At 45.3% G+C, this 21813-nt stretch overlaps 1 protein-coding gene across 1 annotated transcript; it reads right to left on the bottom strand.

Annotated features, from left to right (window-relative positions):
* Positions 1–12425: 12425 nt before the first annotated feature.
* Positions 12426–21462, bottom strand: LOC114593369 (uncharacterized). Its single transcript, XM_028721720.2, has 4 exons — positions 21308–21462; positions 18431–18661; positions 15049–15384; positions 12426–12907 (listed from the first exon to the last, which is right to left on the bottom strand). Exons 1-4 carry the CDS (start codon positions 21308–21310, stop codon positions 12704–12706), a joined length of 774 nt encoding a protein of 257 aa, XP_028577553.2. The 5' UTR covers positions 21311–21462; the 3' UTR covers positions 12426–12703.
* Between the last annotated feature and the right edge of the window lie 351 nt (positions 21463–21813).

Genomic DNA, 21813 nt, shown 5'->3' with positions numbered 1-21813 from the left:
TGGTTTCTGAGATTCAGAATATTTCCCCCCTGTTTTCCTCCTCCAAAAACTAGGTGCGTCTTGTGGTCTGGTGGTCTTATAGAGCGAAAAATACGGTATATCTTACCGATTAATGTGGAAATGAGATGGACTTTGACATTGACCCAGAATAAGCAGATCCACCCTTCTCTGCTCTGGCTAGCACCAGCTCTCCAGAGTCTCAACTGCGGCCCAGGGGCTTCTGGGATTGCTCTCACAATTTGTTCTGAGTAGCTTGTATGGGCCAAGTGATGCTCCAGCAATTTCAAGATGGAGGAAATTCATCCTTGTTTGCAGAGCAAATCTTTCTCCCCTTGTCCCCTGTTGCAGTTACAATTATTATTATTGAGACTCATTAGTCACCTAAAGATCTCTAAGCCACTCACATTCGAAAACATAAAGCCCATGATATCATTGAAAAGTCATATAAAACACTAACATTCCCATACAAACAGCTACAATTAATGTACAGGAAGCTTTGACAGCAATGCATTATGCTGATGGCAATAATGTTATGATTAGAATACATCTCCCTGCATGAGGAAATGTAGCGTGGCAGGGGAAGACCCGCCGGCCTCTGTGTTTGCACCTGTAATTTTCAATACTGCAATGAACCGGCTCTTAACCACAAGGGAGGTGAGTCAAAAGCTTCTCTTCTTAGTAGCAGTTGAGAACTCTGGCTTATTAGAAGCCTTTGGGTCAGAGGTTTTCAACCTTTCTGAGTCCATGGCTCCCTTGACCAACTACATTCTTTCTGTGCCACTCCTGTGGGGCTCAGGAGCCCAGGTATGTCACCCCTTGCCTGCAGAGCTGGCAGCCCCTCACCCTTTTTCAGGCACCCTCCCTTGTGGAGTATTCCCTCAGCCTCCTCTCCCCTCTCTCCTTGGGAGTTCTCTGGGCAGCTGCTGCTGCCACCCCTGGTCTCTGCTAGAAAAATGCAATCTGTGGCTGCTGAGAGAAGCAGTGCGACTCATGCAACACGTTGGCGATTAATATACACAGAACAATAATTATGCATCCTTTATCAACCTTCTGAGAAAAATGCAAAACATTAAACAAAGCCGCAAAGACTTGCGAACTACCCAGCCTAAAATGAACTTGTAATGTCTGGTTTCAATAGGATTTTCAAATGCTTAACTCAGTCTTTTAGATAAGTTCATGAAGATACCAACAAAAGGTAAGTTCGGTGATATTCACAGTACCAAGAGATGCTAGTAGAGTTGCAGATAGAGACAGGGTGCCGGCGTTTTACACCTGTTTTGCCCTGGCGAAGTAATCCAGAGGCCACTGTTCGCCCCCGATGGGGCCCTTTAACTGGGGCTTGCAGGTAGCACACTCCCAAGATAGTTTTCTGGGCTTCTTCAAGGGTCCAATCTCAAAACCTTGATACATATATTGATATTCAATCTTATAGAGAAGACTCTTTCTTGGCTTAAGCTTAAGCGACTGATTTGCTTAGCAAACACTCTGTGAGATGAGTGGGGCTGAGAGACTTCAAAGAAGTGTGACTACTAGCCCAGGGTCACCCAGCAGCTGCATGTGGAGGAGCGGAGACGTGAACCCGGTTCCCCAGATTACGAGACTACCGCTCTTAACCACTACACCACACTGGCTCTCAATTCCTGACAGTCCCGGCCACACTGACTGGCGACTCTGTATTATTTATCAATAACACGACTCCCTAGATGTTTCGGGCATCTACATAACCTTTTTTTGAAAAAAGAAGATTTGCTTTTGCAAGCCTTTGCAAGTGTGCTAATGTAAATATTTGCCAAGCCAACAGACAGTAGGCCTTGTTCTAAATTAAAGATAAAGGTTATGATGAACATGGATCAGGCAACTGAAGGGACTGCGGGTTAACTTTTGCTGGGGAAGATTGCCACCTTGTGGTGAACTGGGTGCTCATCGGTCTCTGTTCATCCCAAGTCCTGTCTGCTTCTCATAGAATAAAGGAGTTGGAAGGGACTTTGAGGATCGCCCAGTCCAAACCCCTGCAATGCAAGAATATGCAACTATCCCTGATGGGGATCGAACCTGCAACCTTGGCATTATCAGCACCATGCTCTAACCAGCTGAGCTATCCAGGATGCTAAGGCACAGGTAGTCAATATGGTACCCTTCAGATGCTGCATAACTACAACTCCCATTATCCCTGACCATTGGCCATGATCGCTGGTGCTGATGGAGTTGCAGGTCAAAACAGCTGGAAGGCACCATGTAAGGTAGAGGATTAAAATTACTTGTGTGCATCAAATGATGTTGCAATATTATTCTGAGCAAGGATTGGGAAAGAGTTGTAGCTCACTAACGGAGCATCTGCCCCATATTCAACCAAGTCTCATGTTCAATCTCTGGCAACTCCAGGTTGGGCTGGGAGAGAGAGAGAACCCTGGATAACAGCTGCCAGTCAATGTAGACATTACTGGTCTAGCACAAAAGTGACATTAAAGGACCGGGCATCCTTATTTCCCCATGCTGCCATATCTGACTTGCTGGGGGATAAATTCAGTTCAAAGGTCGAATCTATCAATTCTGCGCTTTCTGCAACAATATGAGAACAGAAACCCAACCCTTCTTTGAAATTCGCACAACCCTTCTTTGAAATTCTGAATTTTGCAATGCACTTCTCCAAACAAACCATGTTTACAAAAAAAAATGCATACAGTGGTACCTTGCAAGACGAATGCCCCGCAAGACGGAAAACTCACAAGAAGAAAGAGTTTTCCATTTTTTGAGGTGCTTCGCTAGACGAATTTCCCTATGGGCTTGCTTCGCAAGAAGAAAGCCCATAGGGAAATCTCCGGGGACCTCTTTTAAAATGCTGGCGGTCGGGAGCAAAGACTTTCACCCACCGCCGGCCTTCAGAAGAGGTCCTGGACCTCTTCTGAAGGCCGGCAGGGGGCAAAAGTCTTTGCTCCTGACCACCTGCCTTCCTGGGACAGCGGAGACTTCTCCGCTGTCCCGGGGCGATCTTAAAATGCTGGCGGGCGGCAGCGAAGCCTTCGCTGCCGCCCGCCAGCATTTTAAAATCGCCCCGGGACAGCGGAGAAGTCTCCGCTGTCCCGGGGGCTTTTAAAATGCTGGCGGTCGGCAGCAAAGCCCTCCTGTCCCTGGAGCTTGCGGGGCGGGAGGTGGGGAGAAGGGCTTTTCTTCCCACCGCCAGCCTTCAGAACAGCCTTCAGAAGAGGTCGGGGGACAGACTGTCCCCGGACCTGGTCTGAAGGCGGTTTCCATAGGAACGCATTGATTGATTTTCAATGCATTCCTATGGGAAACCGTGCTTCGCAAGACAAAAAACTTGCAAGAAGAAAAAACTCGCGGAACGAATTAATTTCGTCTTGCGAGGTACCACTGTATATTTGGGGAAGGTGTGCATGAAAGTTAACAGGTTGGTGAGAATAACACCCCCCAAAAATCCATTATATCTGGGGAGATTGCTTGTAAACATGTGTATACTGCATTAGCAAAACTGCATACGAAATGTTTTTATTATAAGAAATTCACATTAAAAGGCAGGTGAATTTTCATGGCAATTTAGTTATTTTTATGCAATTTGCTGTAAGGTAACTGAATGTAAGATTTCATTCCCTCATGGGAACATAGGAAATTTTTATACTGAGTCAGAGCATCACCCACTCTAGCTCCTTATTATCTACACCAGGGTTTCCCATCATCCCTGAGCTCTGGCCTTGCTAGCTAGGGATGATGGGAGTTGTAGTTCAACAACAGCTGGGGGCCCAAGGTTGAGAAAGGCTGCTGTAGGCCATGCCGCCTGGGGCTGATGGGAGTTGGAGTCCAACAACATCTGGAGGGCACCAAGTTGGCCATTCCTGCTTTAAGTGGAGTCATCAGGGACTGAGTCTGGGGCTTCCTGTGTGGACAACCCATGTTCAGCCACAGAGCTATAGCTTTCATCACATATTTGGAAATATATTTGTGGGGTCCTGAGTTTCCTAGGGTGCCGATAAGGAATTCATCAACCAGAATACAGATCGCCGCTGGATTTAGGGTGGTGCGGGCTGTTCCCCTGCACAGAGTGCTGAGCAGAGGTGGTGCAAAATTGAGAAGATCCAAAACTGAGAAGATCCATTTGGGGTCACCCAATTTTGGCCTCGCACAGGGCGCCATATTGCCAAAGATTGCCAAAGTTCTCTCCTAGACAGGTAATGGTGAAATCACCCAGAAAGAGTGCTTCTCAACCAGCAACCATTTCTTATCTTCTCCTTCTCTTTGCAGCAACAGGGGTGTACTGGAACTGTACACATGAACACACACACAACCCTCCGTTGTGCATTCAGGGTTATTTGTGCTTATGATGGTATCTGGGCATTTATATGCAATCCCGCTTTTGGTACACTTTGTGCCTGCCTGCAAAGGTTTCGGGACAGGCGTACTGCTTCGTTTCCAATCTGTGTATGGCCTGTGACTTCCTGCAAAAATCCTTTTAACTTCCATACCAAACTTGTTCTGGGTTTTTATTGTTTTCTTGTCCTGCTTCTGCTGTGCTATAGTGCTGGGTGCCCCTCCATGCAGCAATAGTGCGAGAACTTTAGGGAAGCATTGCAGAACAACTCACAAAGCAGAATGATGTATCAGTATAAATCCATTGCTGATGCGCTATCATTGTGTCAATGATGTGTTAGAAGATACACACACACACAAAACCCACCAGTCTGGAGGAGTCCTTAAGTTATGAAGATTAACAGGGAGGGAGTAGAGACCTGCTCATACCCCTCTCTTGGAAAACAGCCTATGCTCTAGAGCAGGGACATCCAACTCCCAAGAGACTGCGATCTACTCCCAGGAAAAAAATCTGAGTTGTCAAACTTTTTTTAGGAGTTCAGGTCAAAGTTGTTGACTTTTTTTAGGGGTTCAGGTCAAAGTTGTTGAGCTTTTAGGGGTTCGGGTCAAACTTGTTGAGCTTTTACATTCATTTCACAGCTAATCTACCCAAGAGAACGGAAATGAGAGCTAGAGATTGACCACTATCACCCAGGGATCGACCTGTCGATCGTGGTCAACCAGTTAGAAATCCCTGCTCTAGAGACTCCTCCATATGATCTACTCATTGAGCACCATCCTGATTTGTTTGCACCAGACATACCTGGAAGTTTGATCATGTCTGGCCTTTCTTGAGCATTTGCTCTGATTTTGTTGTGGGGCGGTTATACAGCACCGATCATTCGCCCTGATTTGCTTGCGGGTTCTCTGTTAGTCATCCCTTCCTTCCACACTTTTCAGTATACACTGGTACCTTGGGTTAAGTACTTAATTCATTCCGGAGGTCTGTTCTTAACCTGAAACTGTTCTTAATCTGAAGCACCACTTTAGCTAATGGGGCCTCCTGCTGCCACCGCGCCGCCGGAGCACAATTTCTGTTCTCATCCTGAGGTAAAGTTCTTAACCCGAGGTACTATTTCCGGGTTAGCGGAGTCTGTAACCTGAAGCATATGTAACCCGAGGTACCACTGTACTTCCCTGTCACTGGATTATTTCATAGTTTGTAAGATGCTGAGCCTGTGCTGGACAGCGCAATATATCATATAGATATTTTTGATGTATCTTTGATGTTTCTGTTCTGTTTTTGAAGGGTTCTGCAAGTAAACTCTGAATATTTTTTATGGGTCTGGACAAGGCTTTACAGTGGTGCCCTGCAAGATGAATGCCTCGCAAGACGGAAAACCCGCTAGACGAAAGGGTTTTCCATTTTTGAGTTGCTTCGCAAGACGAATTTCCCTATGGGCTTGCTTCGCAACACGAAACGTCTTGCTAGTCTTGCGATTTTTTTTCGCCCCCCCCCTTTTTCTAAGCCGCTAATAGCCTTTTAGCAGCTAAGCCGCTAAGCCTTTAATAGCCGCTAAGCCACTAAACCGCTAATAGAGCTAATCCGCTAAGCCGCTAATAGGGTTGCTTCGCAAGACGAAAAAACCGCTAGACGAAGAGACTCGCGGAACGGATTCTTTTCGTCTTGCGAGGCACCACTGTATTTCCAAAAGGAGTCAGTTCTTATGCTTCCAGTCGCTTCATGCTGCACAACATTAATATTTGAAACCTTATGTATCTTAAGATGTATTTCCCTCCCAATACAGAAACTGACTGCGATATTTAATCAAGACGAACTGATGTTTCTTAAGCACCAGCATTTGGATAGTAGTAAAATTAACTGAGAAAAAGTAAGAGCTGACAGTAAGAGGTGTTTGACAGTGGAATGGTCTCTCTTGGGAGGTTGTGAACTCTCCTTCCTTGGAGGTTTTTGAGCAGAGGTTGGATGGCCATCTGTCAAGGATGCTTTTGTCGGCATCCGGGGGTTGAAAGGCCAGCTGGCTAGGCCCAAGCTGGATCGTCTCCCTCTCAGCCTTCATCGACCTCTGGCTCCAACGTAAATCAGCTAGCTGACTTGAACACACTATACATAGAGTAAACTGCACAACAGAAGAGGCTTGAGGCTGTGGATACATACTAAAACTACGGATTTATGTTACATAAATCAGAACAAAGAAACGTGTCGTCTCTCCTTGCCGTCTTCTCAGAGAGAGACTGAAAAGCAAAAGCAACACACACTGAGCGGAAGTTCCGCTCACGGGACCCAGCAGTCTGTGCTGGAATGTAAACAGACATGCGACATGCAACAATCCCACGTCCGCAACGAAAGTTGGACTGGAATCTCCAACAGCTTTATCTGAGATTCCTGCATTGTAGGGGGTTGGACTAGATGACCCTCAGGGTCCCCTTCCAACTCTACAATTCTGTGATTCTACAAAAAAAGCAGGGTGGGCGATTTCACTCAAAGCTTTCCCACTAGCTGATATCCCTATTTAAAATTAACAAAGTAATGCACCACTTTTTACAAGATGAACCCCAGCCCAGAGGCAGAAATGTTCTGACACAGACGATAAACATTGGAACATAAATGCACTTTGTACCGAGTCAGACACATTGCCCTATGTAGCTTAGTATTGCCTACACTGACCGGCAGAAGCTGTTTAGGGTTTCAGGCAGCAGTCTCTCGCCCAGCCCTACCTAGAGATGCTCAGGACTGAACCTGAGGACTTCTGCATGAAAAGCAGATGCTCTACTCCTCTGCTATGATCCTTCCCGATACAATCCATGCATCATACAGTAGCCCCAGGAGGATGGTCAAGCAAGGAAATGAAAGCGTGAGCTGGGGATATGGGGATTGGACCTGCTTCCCATTGACTGGTGACTGGGAGCGGCCGCCGAGACCACATAACACCAATCCTGAAAGACCTACACTGGCTCCCGGTACGTTTCCGAGCACAATTCAAAATGTTGATGCTGACCTTTAAAGTCCTAAACGGCCTCGGTCCTGTATACCTGAAGGAGTGTCTCCACCCCCATCGTCCAGCCCGGACACTGAGGTCTACCTCCAAGGGCTTTCTGGCGGTTCCCTCACTGTGAGAAGTGAGGTCACAGGGAACCAGGCAGAGGGCCTTCTTGGTAGTGGCGCCCCCCCTGTGGAATGCCCTCCCATCAGATGTCAAGGAAATAAGCAACTACAGTGGTACCTTGGGTTACAGACGCTTCAGGTTACAGACGCTTCAGGTTACAGACTCTGCTAACTCAGAAATAGTACCTCGGGTTAAGAACTTTGCTTCAGGATGAGAGCAGAAATCGCACAGCGGCGGCGCAGCAGCCCCATTAGCTAAAGTGGTGCTTCAGATTAAGAACAGTTTCAGGTTAATAACGGACCTCCAGAACGAATTAAGTTCTTAACCTGAGGTACCACTGTATCTGACTTTTAGAAGACATCTGAAGGCAACCCTCTTTAGGGAAGCTTTTAATATTTGGTGAATAATTGTATTTTAATATTTTGCTGGAAGCCACCCAGAGTGGCTGGGGAAACCCAGCCAGATGGGCGGGGAATGAATGAATGAATGAATGAATGAATGATGTTGTTGCAGTTGGCACGCTGCAAATACGGAAGGTGTGAGGCATGCACATGATGCTTATCCATGCTTCCGTTTACATACTCAGGCGCTGTGTGCATAGGGGACCTTAAAAGCATGGAGGACAGAAGCAGGGCCAGCATGGATCCTCCCAACTTTCTCAACTGCCCTCTCACCTGCTCATTGGTTGGGTTCGGTCCCCAGCATCTGCACAGGGCAAATGCAGTACCCCGTCAGAGGCACAAGAGGGCATACTTTGACAGTTTTGGTGCTAGCAATGCCCTCTGCAGGATCTTCACATTTCACGGAGAGATGTTCTGTGCCTTGCAGAGGCAGAAAATCAACAGGTGAAGCTTTCCCCAGCATTGCCTCTCCTTGTTGGGAGGTGGGGGCAGGCAGGGGAAATCCACTGTCTCTTGTGCAGCTGTAAAGGCACAGAGTTTATGGGAAAGGCAGAAATGCCGCTTCCCCACAACTGGATGATAGAATAACGAAGTGTCAGGAATCAGCTAAATCCTGAGCAGACAATCTAGATTTACCTGCATTCCTAAGAATAACAATAACAAGTCCTATCAATGACAACAATCATGGTTCAAGTCACATTTATTTATATATCGACTTTTACTGCAAGTATGCCACCCACGACAGGTCCACAACAGATGCAATATAACAACTCAGTTCATTAAGCAAGTCATCAATAACTTAAAAACTTGGCATCTTTGCATCGTTGCTCTACATCGCCTTATAATCCTCACGTTGACGCTGTTTGGTAAGTCACTCCCCATATTATATTATATATTATAATATTATCCCCATATTACAGATGGGGAGACTGAGGCTCAGAGAACAATGTCTCACCTAGGGCCAGCTGGTGAGTTCATTGTAGAAGTGAGATTTGAACAAAAGACCCTCCAGCTCATTCTCTTAGCCAGTTGGGCAGTTTTAGACTCTAGAATTAATGGCCTGACCGGGGGGGGCAGGGCAGGGGGGGCTATTTAAATGGTAATGTATATTACATTACTTTCTGCAAAATGTGGTAAGCCAAGTTTTTATATTGGGAGCTGCCTTGAGATCTGTGTATGGGGGTAGTATACAAAAAATAGAATAGAATAGAATAGAATAGAATAGAATAGAATAGAATAGAATAGAATAGAATAGAATAGAAGAATAGAATAGAATAGAATAGAATAGAATAGAATAGAATAGAATAGAATAGAATAGAAGAATAGAATATCTGCTGCAACTGGAAATCCTGACCCTCCATCTGCTGATTGGGAGCCCAGATGTCTGCCTTTCATGTCCTTTCATGCCAGTTCCTCTGCTCTTAGCCAATGCACAATTTTGGCTCTTAAAGTTCTTAGGCTGACAAGCATGTAACCAATGAACCAACTCAAGGATGCTGCTCTTTCTTCCCCTTTGTGCATTTCCCCGCAAATAAATGCCATGCAACTTACCTTTGCATCCTGGTCCTGTCCAGCTAACCCTGGAGGCAGCGTTTAAAATCCAGCAGTTCCCTTTTCTCTCCGCAGTCTTGGAAGTGGAGCGTTAACTCAGCTCCTCGGCGCCACAAATCATCCAACTGCTTCCTCCCCTTCCCTTGCTCTTAAAAGAGTTGCTGCTGCCTCTGGCTTGTAAGGGGTGGAGTTTCTTGACAGATATGCGATGCTCAGAGATGCATTTGCAAGCAGCCTTCTTCCTGTGGTGATCACCTTCAAGTCAGTGGGGGATTAATTTATTTATCGACCTGATCTTGCTCTACTGGAGCTATGTAGGTCACAGAGTAGCTATGTGGGGTTTTCCTGTTCACCCCCTCACCCCCATTTCTTTTAACAGGGTAACTATAATTACCCAGAAGAAAGTGAATCTGTTTAAAGAAAGAGTAGTCCTAAAATGATGTGTTTCTGTAATACTTTCCCATCTGTGTATGAGAAACCCTGGCCTTACAAGACAGTCTTATTCATGGCCTGAAACCACACTGTCACCAGATCTCTAGACCTCAATATCCTGAATACTGTAATACAGTATATTATGGTCTGTACGTGCTTGTTACTAGCAGAGAGCCATAGCTCAGAGGAATACCCCTTCCTTTGCATGCAGAAGGTCCCTGGCACAATATCCAACATCTCCACAAATGGCTAAGAGAGACCCCTGTCTAGGTTTGGGCAGTCAATTTCAGCTCACTTTCTCATTTTCTCATTTCCCTGACCTTAGGTTCTCTGACCTTAGGTTCAGTTCTACACCTTTCCACATCCATTTGCGATTGTGTGTGTGTGTGTGGGGGGGGGTGTTTAAAGCACCCTTATGAAAATTTATCAGTGTTTTAGTGCAAATGTCTCCCGAGTTTGAAGTCACAAACTGTTTCGCAAAGTGTGAAGTGGGCATAAAGGTAGAGATAAAGGGACCCCTGACCATTAGGTCCAGTTGTGGCCCACTCTGGGGTTGCGGCGCTCATCTCGCTTTAGTGGCCGAGGGAGCCGGCATACAGCTTCCGGGTCATGTGGCCAGCATGACTAAGCCGCTTCTGGCGAATCAGAGCAGTGCACAGAAAACGCCGTTTACCTTCCCGCCGGAGCGGTACCTATTTATCTACTTGCACTTTGACGTGTTTTTGAACTGCTAGGTTGGCAGGAGCAGGGACAGAGCAACGGGAGCTCACCCCGTCGCGGGGATTCGAACCGCTGACCTTCTGATCGGCAAGTCCTAGGCTCTGTGGTTTAACCCACAGCCTTTAAATTGTGATCTGAATTGAATCCCTCCAGCCTTCCGTCTGTCTGTCTGTCTGAAACCGGACAGTGTAGACAATTCTGAGATAGATGAACCAATGGTCTGACAAAGGTGTGAGACAGCTTTCCGTGTTCCTAATATTGCCTGTGTCCTTACCATTTCTGTATACAGAGAAATTGTGGGAACCATTCTACCCCATTTCTCCAGGGGGAGGAGAAAATTGTCAACAGTTTCTTAAGGATGCGTCTCACAATTAGCAGCAGCAATGGCACAGTTTCCTTCAACACCCCCCCCCCCCAGACTACCCCACACCAAGTAGCAGCAGCAAAACTGTGTTTACAGACTCACCACAATTTGGAGTTCTTTACAATGCCAGAGACCTGGTGTTATTTTAGGGCGTGCTGAGAGGTAAGGAGGTTTATGGCCACCACAAATAAATTGTGGAGAATATTCAGATGGAATTCTGTGAAGTAGCCTTCTTTTAGCAGACAGCGGGGGGATTGCTGACAAAAGGAAATATCTCAGAAATTTTCTCTCCCCCCCCCCTCCAACGTCTTTGGAGAAATATTGGCTCAGCTCCATTGTGAGCCAATTGCTACATAAGATCAACAAGCCAAAAGCCCATTATCTGGTTCTTACAGTGCCCAAGCTGATGCCTGTGGGAAGCCTACAAGCAAGACATGAATATATTAGGCCTCAGTTGTTATTCTCACACTGCTTCCAAGAGTGGAGGTAGAACATAACCATACTGGCTAGGAGCCATACTGGCCAAATCATCCATAAATTTAATCATCTTTTAAAGCTGTTGATATGGATGGCCATCACTATCTCTTGTGGGAACGAACTCCACAGTTTAATGAAGCCATGTGTGAATAACTACTTTATTTTGTTCATTCTGAAGCTTCCAAAATTCATTGGATGGCCCTGATTTTTTGTATTGTGAGTGGGGAAGAAAACCATTTCCCTATCCTGCTTCTCTACACCGCGCCTCATTTTATCAGTGCTTTGAATGAACTAGTTCAGTTGAACAAAATTCGCTGAACTAGTTCAAAAATCTCTGAATGACACCAGAAAGTAGTTACTATAATAGCTGAATACACTAAAGGTGAATAAAGTTCACTTTGGGGTAGAAGCTTGAACAATTGCTAGTTCATCTTCATGTCCATTCTCACACAGCCAGCAGGAGGCCTGGACTCTTAGCCTTTAATTAAAAGAAGGGAGTGAATTGGACATCTATCAATAAAGTTAGAAAGCAAAATGTGGAGGCACCATTCTAAGGCTTATTAGGCACTTATGGAGGCACCGCCATTGCTAAGGTCACTCAATCGCTTTTGCTAAACGATTAGAAGGAAGGAATGTGAGGCATTTCCTGTATTTTCCCTGCTGAAGGAATTCACTGTCTTTCAACAGGAGCAGCTTGCCATGAGAACTATATGTACAAGAAAAAGCAAGAGATGTCCCATGCCTTTAGCAGCTATGCGGCTGGCACAAAGTAAGTGTTTTCTAGTATGGAAATTCAGTTATGGGAACGCTTTGCCCATCATAGAATCGTCGAGTTGGAAGGGACCTCAAGGGTCATCTAGTCCATCCCCGTGCAATGCAGGAATCTGTCGATATTCTGCCTACCGGACATATTACTGGACTGTCTTGAATCTCCCCCTGTCCAGCCCTTTAGAAACATTTCTAGGGGCCCTGCTTCCTATACCCCCCTTTTCAAAGAAAAAAAATGTGCAAATAGAATCAGTTCTTTGGTTTAATTCTAGGCCAATTTATTAACATCGATGACTGTGACAGGCTCAGGTGGGATAGCTGCAATGGATGAGCCTATAACTGAATAGCAAAGGGAAACAACAACATTCAGCAGTGGCATTTGATAGAGAGAACTGCCAGTGCACTTAGACAGCCAAGCCAAATCTTGCATTCCTCGCATGCGACTGAAAAAGGGGAAATTCTAAAGAGGAGGGAAGGGAGAGGCGATAGAACAGAGATACATAAACATCAGGGAGCTGCTTGCACTCTTTCTCTGCTGCCTAGAGTCTGCTGCTGTTTCGTGATTAGTTTCTCCTACTTCTGTAATCCAGTAAAATCTTCTTGAAAATGAAATACAGCAAAATGGCAAAGCAGAATACGTCGTGTTTCATAATAAAATAGAAAGCCAGCTCCCTGGCTGTGTAAATAATGTGGATAAAGATGAAGCAGAAAAAAAATAGGGCATACTGGTTCTGGGGCTGAAGGAGTTCGTGGACCTCTTGTCCAATCTGTCGGGGGGGGGGGAGAGAGAAACAGGGGTAGGGGGAGGAAAAAGAGGTGTCTGTTAACAAAACACTCCCTGTGATCAGCTACCCAAAGAGCCTGCAATACTATAAACACCTTCCCATTGAACCCAGAGGGCTTCACACCTACATAGGCATTGTAAATGTGCTCAACTTAAATTCCATTGATTTATATTGGGAGTGGGGGAAACAAGGCCCTCCAGATGTTATTGGATTGATGGGGCCTGGAGTCCCACAACTGCTGGAGAGCTACGGGTTCTCCACCCTTGATTTATATAGACTTAAGCATGTTTGAAATATTTAGATTGTGCATTCAAAATACCGATTCGGACAAATGTCAAACTGCAGAAGTCAGGCGAGCCCACAACATGGCATCTAATGTGTTTTCTTTCTTTTTCTTCCTGGAGATTTTTCACTCCTGGAGGAAAAGGACCATGCCTCCCTTGCCCCAATGTCATTTGAATGAAGCATACAATGGGCAGTGCTTGCCTTGGGGTTTCCTATATTCTTATTGCATCAACTGTTCTGGGTGAGGACAGCAAAAATGTCTTCTTTAGACACAGCAGCAGAAGCCAAATGTGTGTTTTGGAAGCATGTTGCTTTCAGTCCTTGCCAACCTGGTGCCCTCCAGATCTCCCATCAGCCTCAGCTATGAAGCAAGGGCAGTGAGAGGTGTACCCAGGGAGAGGTCATGGCTGGGAGAAATCCTCAAGGGCTGGTATCCATTGGATCTGGTGGGGCAGAAGATAGCTAATGGGAGACCAAACCAAAGGGTCAGTAGAGGCAGAGCTGGGGGTGGAGGAGAATTCAATTTAGCTTGTATTTAAGGTTGAATCTATGAGAATTTCGCTTTCTGGAGCAAGATGAGAGCTGAAACACAGCCAGCCTTCCAAAGTCGCTCTTATCCGAAATTTGCAATGCAGTTTTCCAACCAAACCACATTTGCAAAAAAATGCATACATTAGTGGAAAGTGTGCAAAAAAACCCCACGAACGTTATTTGTGAAAATAACATACAAAAATGCATTACATTAGGATTGTATTGCTTGCAGAAATGTTGGCCATGGTCCAAACTGCATACAAAAATGTGTTTACTGGGAGAAAAGGGCACTCAAATGCTGGAGAATTTTCATGAGGGTTTTAAAAAATAATGAAAAATTGCAAATTGCCACAGGCATGTGGAGAACTGGCTTTAAGGTTGGAAAAATGAGACTGTGGGAGTAGAAATTAACAGATCCTTCCATCCCTAGTAGGAACTAAGCAGTTGAGGGTTTTTACAGATCAATTCCAGCACCTAAAACAGGAGTCAGCAACCTAAGGCCCATGGGCCGGAAGCAGCCCGCGGAGGTCATTTGACTGGCCCCCCAGCCACCCCCAAACCGAGCTGCCCGCTCATGCGCTGCGCTAAACAGGGACACGCTTCCACAGTGCCGGAAATCACATCTGCGCAGATGCTGAAAGTCACATCTGTGCAGATGTAGACACCGAAAATCACACGGAAAAAAATGGAAGCAAGAAGAATTACCAACGATAGAAGAATGGCAGATGAAACTGCTGGACTATGCAGAATTGGATAAATTAACTGGAAGGATTCAAAACCTGCGGGATCAGAGATTCTTAGAAGACTGAAGTAAATATATGTAAATATATGTACTATTTGAAAAGTAATAGTAATGAACAGATTACGATAGTAGGATTGCAAGAAGTTTTGTAAGGAGAATTCTATGAAGTATTACAAGAAAGACTATGAGAAGAGTTATTAGTTGATGACAATTAAGAGTAATAGATATATTAAGAAATGCAGAATAAGTGATAAAAGACGGAAAATCATCAGAGTTGTTGACGGAAGTCTAAAACAATGTATAAGATAAGAAGGTATATAATGCGATTGTTGGAAATGATATGTTAAAAAAACTAATAAAAAAGAAAGAAAAGAAAATCACACGCGCGCTCATGCATGCGAGATCCGGCTCACGGGGGGATCTCTGCGGGACTGATCTGGCCCAGGATCTTGCTGACCCCTGACCTAGAACAATGCCCAAAGATGCTGTAGGCCAACGAATGCAGAATTTGGTTTCCATTTTTAACGGAAAGCTCACATCTACCCCTTCTTCCCCCCTCACTTACTGATCGAGGGGTTGTCTGATGATGTAGCTGTTGCATTTTCTCCTCGTGCTGCCGCCTCTTCTCATTGTCTTCATGCCGGTACCTCAGCCTGGTCATTGCACCATCAAGCCTCATCTTCTCCAGGTCGAGATCGGCTGCTGTGATCTGCCTGCTGTGCAGCTGACCCATCCGCTCCATACTGCTGGCCTCGCCTATCCTGGAGTAGGCTTCTGGCTGCAGAGCACTGGTCCCTCGCTGGGTGCTGATGGCCAGCCGGTCTCCCTGACTCTTATTTTCTAAGGTCTCCGTCATGTCATCAGGGACGTACGAAGAGGCTGGCGTGTCCCTTGCAGCGTCCTGTAATAGGAAAGGAGGAACGGGGGGAAGTATCGATGGCTACTAGCCAGGCCAGCTATGCTCCATCCCCTCCCCCCGTTTTTAAATGCTTTATTGATTGAAAACTTTATAACAAAAATGTACAATAGATGTTATAGGCATAATGAGAAATAAAAAATACACAATTATTCATTCTTTAACTTGCTTTGTACATCCATTTGTGATTAAATTTGACAAGCCCTCCGATCTTCCCTTGCATTCCCGAATTAAATTCCTTAAATACGCGCTTAAACTTTACTTTCTCCATGTTATTTAACTTACTATAAATTTTATTTTGTAAAATTATCCTATTTACACACCAAAGCTCAATCAAAAGCTGCCAATGGATCGATCTTTTGACAATGTTATTTTGACACCTAATAAGAATCTGATGCAATGCAAAAAAAGGCACAATAATTTTAAAATAAGCCACTGATATCAAATAAAGCAACATTCAACGATTCATTAGAATCTAATAGTAAACAGTAAAATTAAGTATCAGCAAAGAATAATTAAACACTTTACACTTATTGATTAGAATAAAGAATTACTATATTTTTCCATGTATTGGATGAGGGTTTTTTATTTTAAAAAAATGCAAAAAATTGGTGCTCGTCTTATACACGGATAGTGCAGAGTTGGGATTGGCGATTGGTGTCTGTTGCGAGCAAGATATTGTCAGGGGCATTGGAGCGGGTAATTGGTGGCTGCGGAAATTGGGCAGGTGATTGGCAGCTGTTGGGGGCGAGCAGGCAGACTTTTCAGCTTCATTGATGCGGCGGTCAGGCGCTCAACAAGTCTTGGCAATCCCCCCGAAAAAAACCTGAAGAACTCTGGGCAATACTCCCCCCCCCCCCCAAAAAAAGCTCAACAACACTGGGCAATCTCCCCCCATTTCCTCAATTTGGAGTCCCCAAAAATAGGGGTCATGTTATATACACAGGGGCGTGTTAAACACGGAAAAATACAGTACTAAACTACAATCCACAAATACAACGGCAAGTTGCAGTGCATAAAATACCACAAAACCATGTGAAAGGGTTCAATGGAGAAGCAATTTGGCCACTGTGATAGCAGGATGGTGGACTAGATAAGTCATGGGCTTGTTCCAGAATTTGATGGAGGCATTTGATTGGCTGTTATGGGAAATGCTGGTGCTAGAGTGGCTGGTCCTTCAGCTGGGCTCTTCTTAAACTCCTGAGAGATATCAGCCTCAGCACTGGCACCTACCGTACTATAGATACTTTGCTCTATCATTATCTGTCTTGGAGACATCCATGGTATCCACCATATGGTAGACACATGCTGTGGGGCTGAATGTGAAGTGTGGATGCAAAAGAACCTAAGAAGAGCCCTGCTGAGGGTCCGTCTACTCCAGCACCGGCGTTTCCCTTAGCGGCCAATCAAATGCCTCCATGAAATCTATAAGCAGCAGCCCTTTCTAGAAGCTGGAGCAAGGAGTTGTCCAGGGATGGCTAGTTCTATCAGCATTTTAAGGTTATTTATGAAGCTTTTCTTATTCCAGCAGCCATTTGGAAGTTTGTGAGGTTGGACCGGGTTAAATAAATTTCCAGCTGCTTCTGCTGTTTATGTTGTGATTTCGCGAGTGGTTTGAAACAGATCTCTGCTTGAGTATAAGGGATCAGATGGCCCTTAAGGTACCTTGGTCCTATTATTATTATTGTTGTTATTATTATTATTATTATTATTATTATTATTATTATTATTATGCCTCCCATCTGATGGTACCTTGGTCCTATTATTATTATTATTATTATTATTATTATTATTATTATTATTATGCCTCCCATCTGACTGGGTTACCCTATCCACTCTAGGCAGTTTCCAGCAAATTAAAACACAGCAAGACATCAAACATTAAAAACTTCCCTATACAGGGCTGCCTTCAGATGTCTTCCAAAAGTCAGACAGCTGTTTATTTCCTTGACATCTGATGGTGCTCTAGGGCAGTGTTTCCCAAACGTTTTTGGGCAACGGCACACCTGTTTACCGGAAAAAAATCTCGCGGCACACCACCATTAAAGCCCCGCCCCCGTGACGTCATTCGGGGAGCCGGCGGCCCGGGCCTGAGCTGGAAGGAGAGGCGGTGCTTTTCGGCACAAGGCAATCGGCCTGGAATTGTTTCCCGCGCGCTGCGAAAGGGAACAGCTGCGGTCGCGCGAACCCTCCGGCGCTGGGAGGGGAAAGGGCGGAGTCGCAGAGCACCAGCTGGCCGAGCGGTTGCGCGCAGCGTTGCGCTTTTGGAGAGCGTGCGGCTGCTGCTAGGGGATCCGGGGACGTGAGCAGGCCTGGCCCGACCCGGGTTGAAGGAGGACAAGCCGGCAGCGCGCCAAGTGAGTTCGGTTGCGCACGACGGCCCCCGCTCCCCCCACCCCCGCCGGATCCTCGCCGCCGCCGCCTCTCGCCCGCCTCCCTCCCACGGCACACCACCCGATGTCTCACGGCACAGTAGTGTGCCGCGGAACACCGGTTGGGAAACACTGCTCTAGGGCTTTGCGAATTAACACAGGAACCTTGAAGCTTTCCTGGCGGCAAATTGGCAACCAGCACAGCTCTCTCTCTGCAGCAGAAATCACATTGCCAATAATCTGCTCCCATGAGGATTGTGACCACTGCATTCTGTACTAGTTGCAGCTTCCAGCCGAAATATAAAGGCAGCTCCACACAGAGTGTGTTCCAGTAATCAAGTATTATAAGGGACCTTACGTGAGTCCTGATGAACAGATGCTTCTCTATGTAAAGAAAAGGACCCTGAATGGCCCAGGAACCCCATCTGCAAGGAGAAATATTAGGCATGTACGGCTCTCTTCTCACACTTGCTGAATGTGCAGTTGGGTCAAGGCCGTTTTCCCCCACATGCCTCACAGACCTCCTGCCCTAATTGGTTGCAGATGTAGCGTCATGAGAAAAGGTGACCACTGGATCTGTGTAATTGTCAACTGTGTAATCCAGTTCAACTGGATTCCCAGAGCCAAGGAATCCCTGCCCCACATCCGCTGCCACTTACCATCCTTTCCCGATGCTTTTTCAAATCTTTAATTGGGGTTATCTGCACAGCAAACTCAATCTCGGTTTGCATCTCCTTGAACCCTACACTGCCTCCTTGGTAAGAATATTCAGACCCTTCCACATTGCTGGTGTGATCCAGATCTGCTTGAATCTCCTTGTCTGTTTGGTGCACAGACTCCGTCTCAAAGTTGGAGAAATCTGATGAGGAATGGGGTTCTCTGGATACTTCCTGTTATAAAACAGATGGGGATTTAGGGCAGTTTATGTTTGTTTGTTTTTTCCTATAATTTCGATTAAATTTTCTGTTTTACATTTTGGAACATTCATTTCAACAACCTTAAAATATCAATGACTTCCTTTCTTCTCTTTCCATGGTTCATTTTGCATAGCATAAATCCCTGCATATTTTATATAAACCAAACCATTCAGTTTTCCATTATTACATCCTTCACAACATATTTACACTGTTGAATTTATCTTAATGCTGCCCACAGTTTCAAATAAACACAATTTCCTTCCATATATTAAATAAACATTTTCCAATCTTCTTTAAACATATGTTCTTCTTGTTCTCTTATTCTACATGTTAGGTCTGCAAGGTGCGCATGTTCCATCAGTTTAAGTTGCCATTCTTCTTTAGTTAGGACTTCACTCATTTCCCATGTTTGGGCTTATGAAACACGAGCCGCGGTAGTGGCATACATAAGTAACCTTTTAAAACAGTCAAAACAAAAAAATTCCTTCCAGTAGCACCTTAAAGACCAACTAAGTTAGTTCTTGGTATGAGCTTTCGTGTGCATGCACACTTCTTCAGATACTTTTAAAACAGGTGTGTGTGTGTGTGTGTGTGTGTGCATGCGCACGCACGCACGCACACAAACACAACTGATTTTTATTTGTTTTGCCCATTACAATGCACAAAACAAGAACAACAACAAATGTCCATTTATAATACAAAACCACACAAAGTCAAGCAGATGCAATCAAAACCGCAACAAAAATAAAAAGGGAAGAAAGGGAGAGGGAAGGACAGGGAATATGTTCCAGCAGGTTAAACTGATATTTCAGGAGGAGAAAAGGCATAGGGTCACCCCATTGTTACCTGCCTGATTCAGAGCTTGCCACTCAGCTCTTCCACAATGCCATCTTTCCCCCAGTTTTGATACAGGGGGTACGCTATAAAGTGAGTTTCTCATGTGAGTCAGGATCGAATGGGTGTTTCACAGTCAGCCTCCTCCAAACCTCCCTGACTGCCACTGTTGATGGCGGGGAGTGAGCCCCCTGAATATGCTTTGAACCCAGCAGGTGCCAACCTGGCAAGGGAAGACTTCAAAGAAGCCCACGCCATGGAATGAGTAGGCACAGGATTCTGCCAGCCCAACGAACTCACCAAAAGGTAGGCCTTGTGGTAGGCATCCCGATCTCAGCATGCAAAGCCCCCATACCCATTTAAGTTGGGAGGTGCAACTACTTGAGGGGGAGAAGCAGAGGAGAGGGAGTAAAGGTAAATATAAATGACCCCCCCCCCCGGATGGTTAAATCCACTCAAACGCGACTATGGGGTTGTGGCACTCATCTCACTTTCAGGCCGAGGGAGCCGGCGTTTGTCCGCAGACAGCTTTCCGGGTCATGTGGCCAGCAGGACTAAACTGCTTCTGGCACAACGGGACACTGTGATGGAAGCCAGAGCGCATGGAAACACCATTGACCTTCCTGCTGCAGTGGTACCTATTTATCTACTTGCATTGGTATGCTTTCAAACTGAAGCAGATGTGACAGCACTTAACTTTGCAGGGATAACCCAGGAATGTGATAATATTGCAAAAAAAAAAAAAAAAAAAAAAAAGCATCTCAGTTAGGAGTGGAATGATTGGCTTCAAAAGGCACTTCCAGACTATTTTGGGGTGGGATTCAATCACACAGTTTCAAGCTGCACAATTAAAGCTAGGGGGTGAGAGAAGGGAACCTTAAACAACCCAGCCCAAATTAAACACTTTAAAAAATCTCAGTGATTTCAGTCAGTGCCAGATTTACGTATAAGCTAAACAAGCAATAGCTTAGGGCCCCACTCTCTTGGGGGCCCCCAAAAAAATTAAAGGGAAAAAACTGGATGTACATTTCCAAAATATAAGGAATTACTTTTCCAAAATATAAGGAATTACTTTGATAAAATACATATTTTGTTATGTGCAAATGGCTTTAGATACCTATTAGGTCCATAAATTACCATATACAGTAGCATATATTCAACGCAAAAAACAGTGACAATTTGTTGTTGACAAAGGACAGCTGGGCATATAAAGAGCCCCATTACCTTCAGCAGCTGAGGGCCTCATCAAACCTAAATCCGGCCCTGATTTCAGTGAGAGAATTAAGGAGGCACCTAATTCTCCCACTCATTGATTGACATAGCTATAGCTCTCTCTATCACTTAAAAGGTATTGACTTGGGAACGTCTCCACCCCCATCATTCTGCCCAGACACTGAGGTCCAGCTCCGAGGGCCTTCTAACTGCAAGAAGTGAAGTTACAGGGCTCCACAAATACAATCTGTTTAAATACATGCTTCCCCCCAAAGAATCCCAAGAACTGTAATTTGTTAACGGTGCTGGGAGATGTAGCTCTGTGAGGGGGAAACTACAGTTCCCAAGATTCTTTGTGTGGGGACCTTTAAATGTATGGCTTTAGAAACACTAGGGCAGATGTGGGGGACCTTTGGCCCTCCATATGTCGTTGAAGTACAGCTCCCATCAGCCCCGACCAAGCATGACCAAGGGATGATGGGAGTTGTAGCTCAACAGCATCTGGAGGGCCAAAGGTCCCTCGCACGATCTTTCCCCATCCTGAAACGGAAAGAACTTACTGGGATTTCTTACCATAGCAGATTTTGTACTGGGAAGGGAACATACATCAACATTGGATGCCAAGGCAGATGCCTCTATTTCCCCACCTGCCCCATGTAGAATAACCGAAACCGGCTGCCCCAGTTTGAAGCAGACACACACTGCTCAAACACCAGCCACAAGCTCTTTCCTGAACTGCCACAGTGATGTCAGAAAGTTCCACACTGGGGTGATGTCATAATTTTCCAGTTACCACAACAGTTAAGACAAGTGTTGCTAAGAGGCCTTTGTGGATTGTATGTAGGCCTGCTATATATTTTATTTGAAAACAGTACTGGTAACATCATATGTGGCCATATCAATAGATGACCCAAGAAGGGTGTATTCTGCTCTTCCCCCCACAGCACACACTGTAATCACAACATTTGTTTATTGATCTTATTGGACACTTTTAAAAAATGAAAAGTAACTCAAAGCGACTTACAGGAAAACCCCCACATACATTAAAACTAACACAAAATTAAAACAGTGTGAAAGCC

The sequence above is a fragment of the Podarcis muralis genome, chromosome 3 (assembly GCF_964188315.1).
Source record: "Podarcis muralis chromosome 3, rPodMur119.hap1.1, whole genome shotgun sequence".
Taxonomy (NCBI): Eukaryota; Metazoa; Chordata; class Lepidosauria; order Squamata; family Lacertidae; genus Podarcis; species Podarcis muralis.
The sequence above is the reverse complement of the archived record's forward strand: the minus strand, read 5'-3'. Positions and strand labels throughout refer to the sequence as shown.

Excerpts from the sequence above, each read along its gene's own strand:
- LOC114593369 (XM_028721720.2), bottom strand. Across the intron at positions 15,385-18,430 it reads AAAAGCATCGGGAAAGGATG|GACGCTGCAAGGGACACGCC; the intron begins GTAAGTGGCAGC and ends TTCCTATTACAG. Across the intron at positions 12,908-15,048 it reads ATCAGACAACCCCTCGATCA|ATTGGACAAGAGGTCCACGA; the intron begins GTAAGTGAGGGG and ends CCCCCCCGACAG.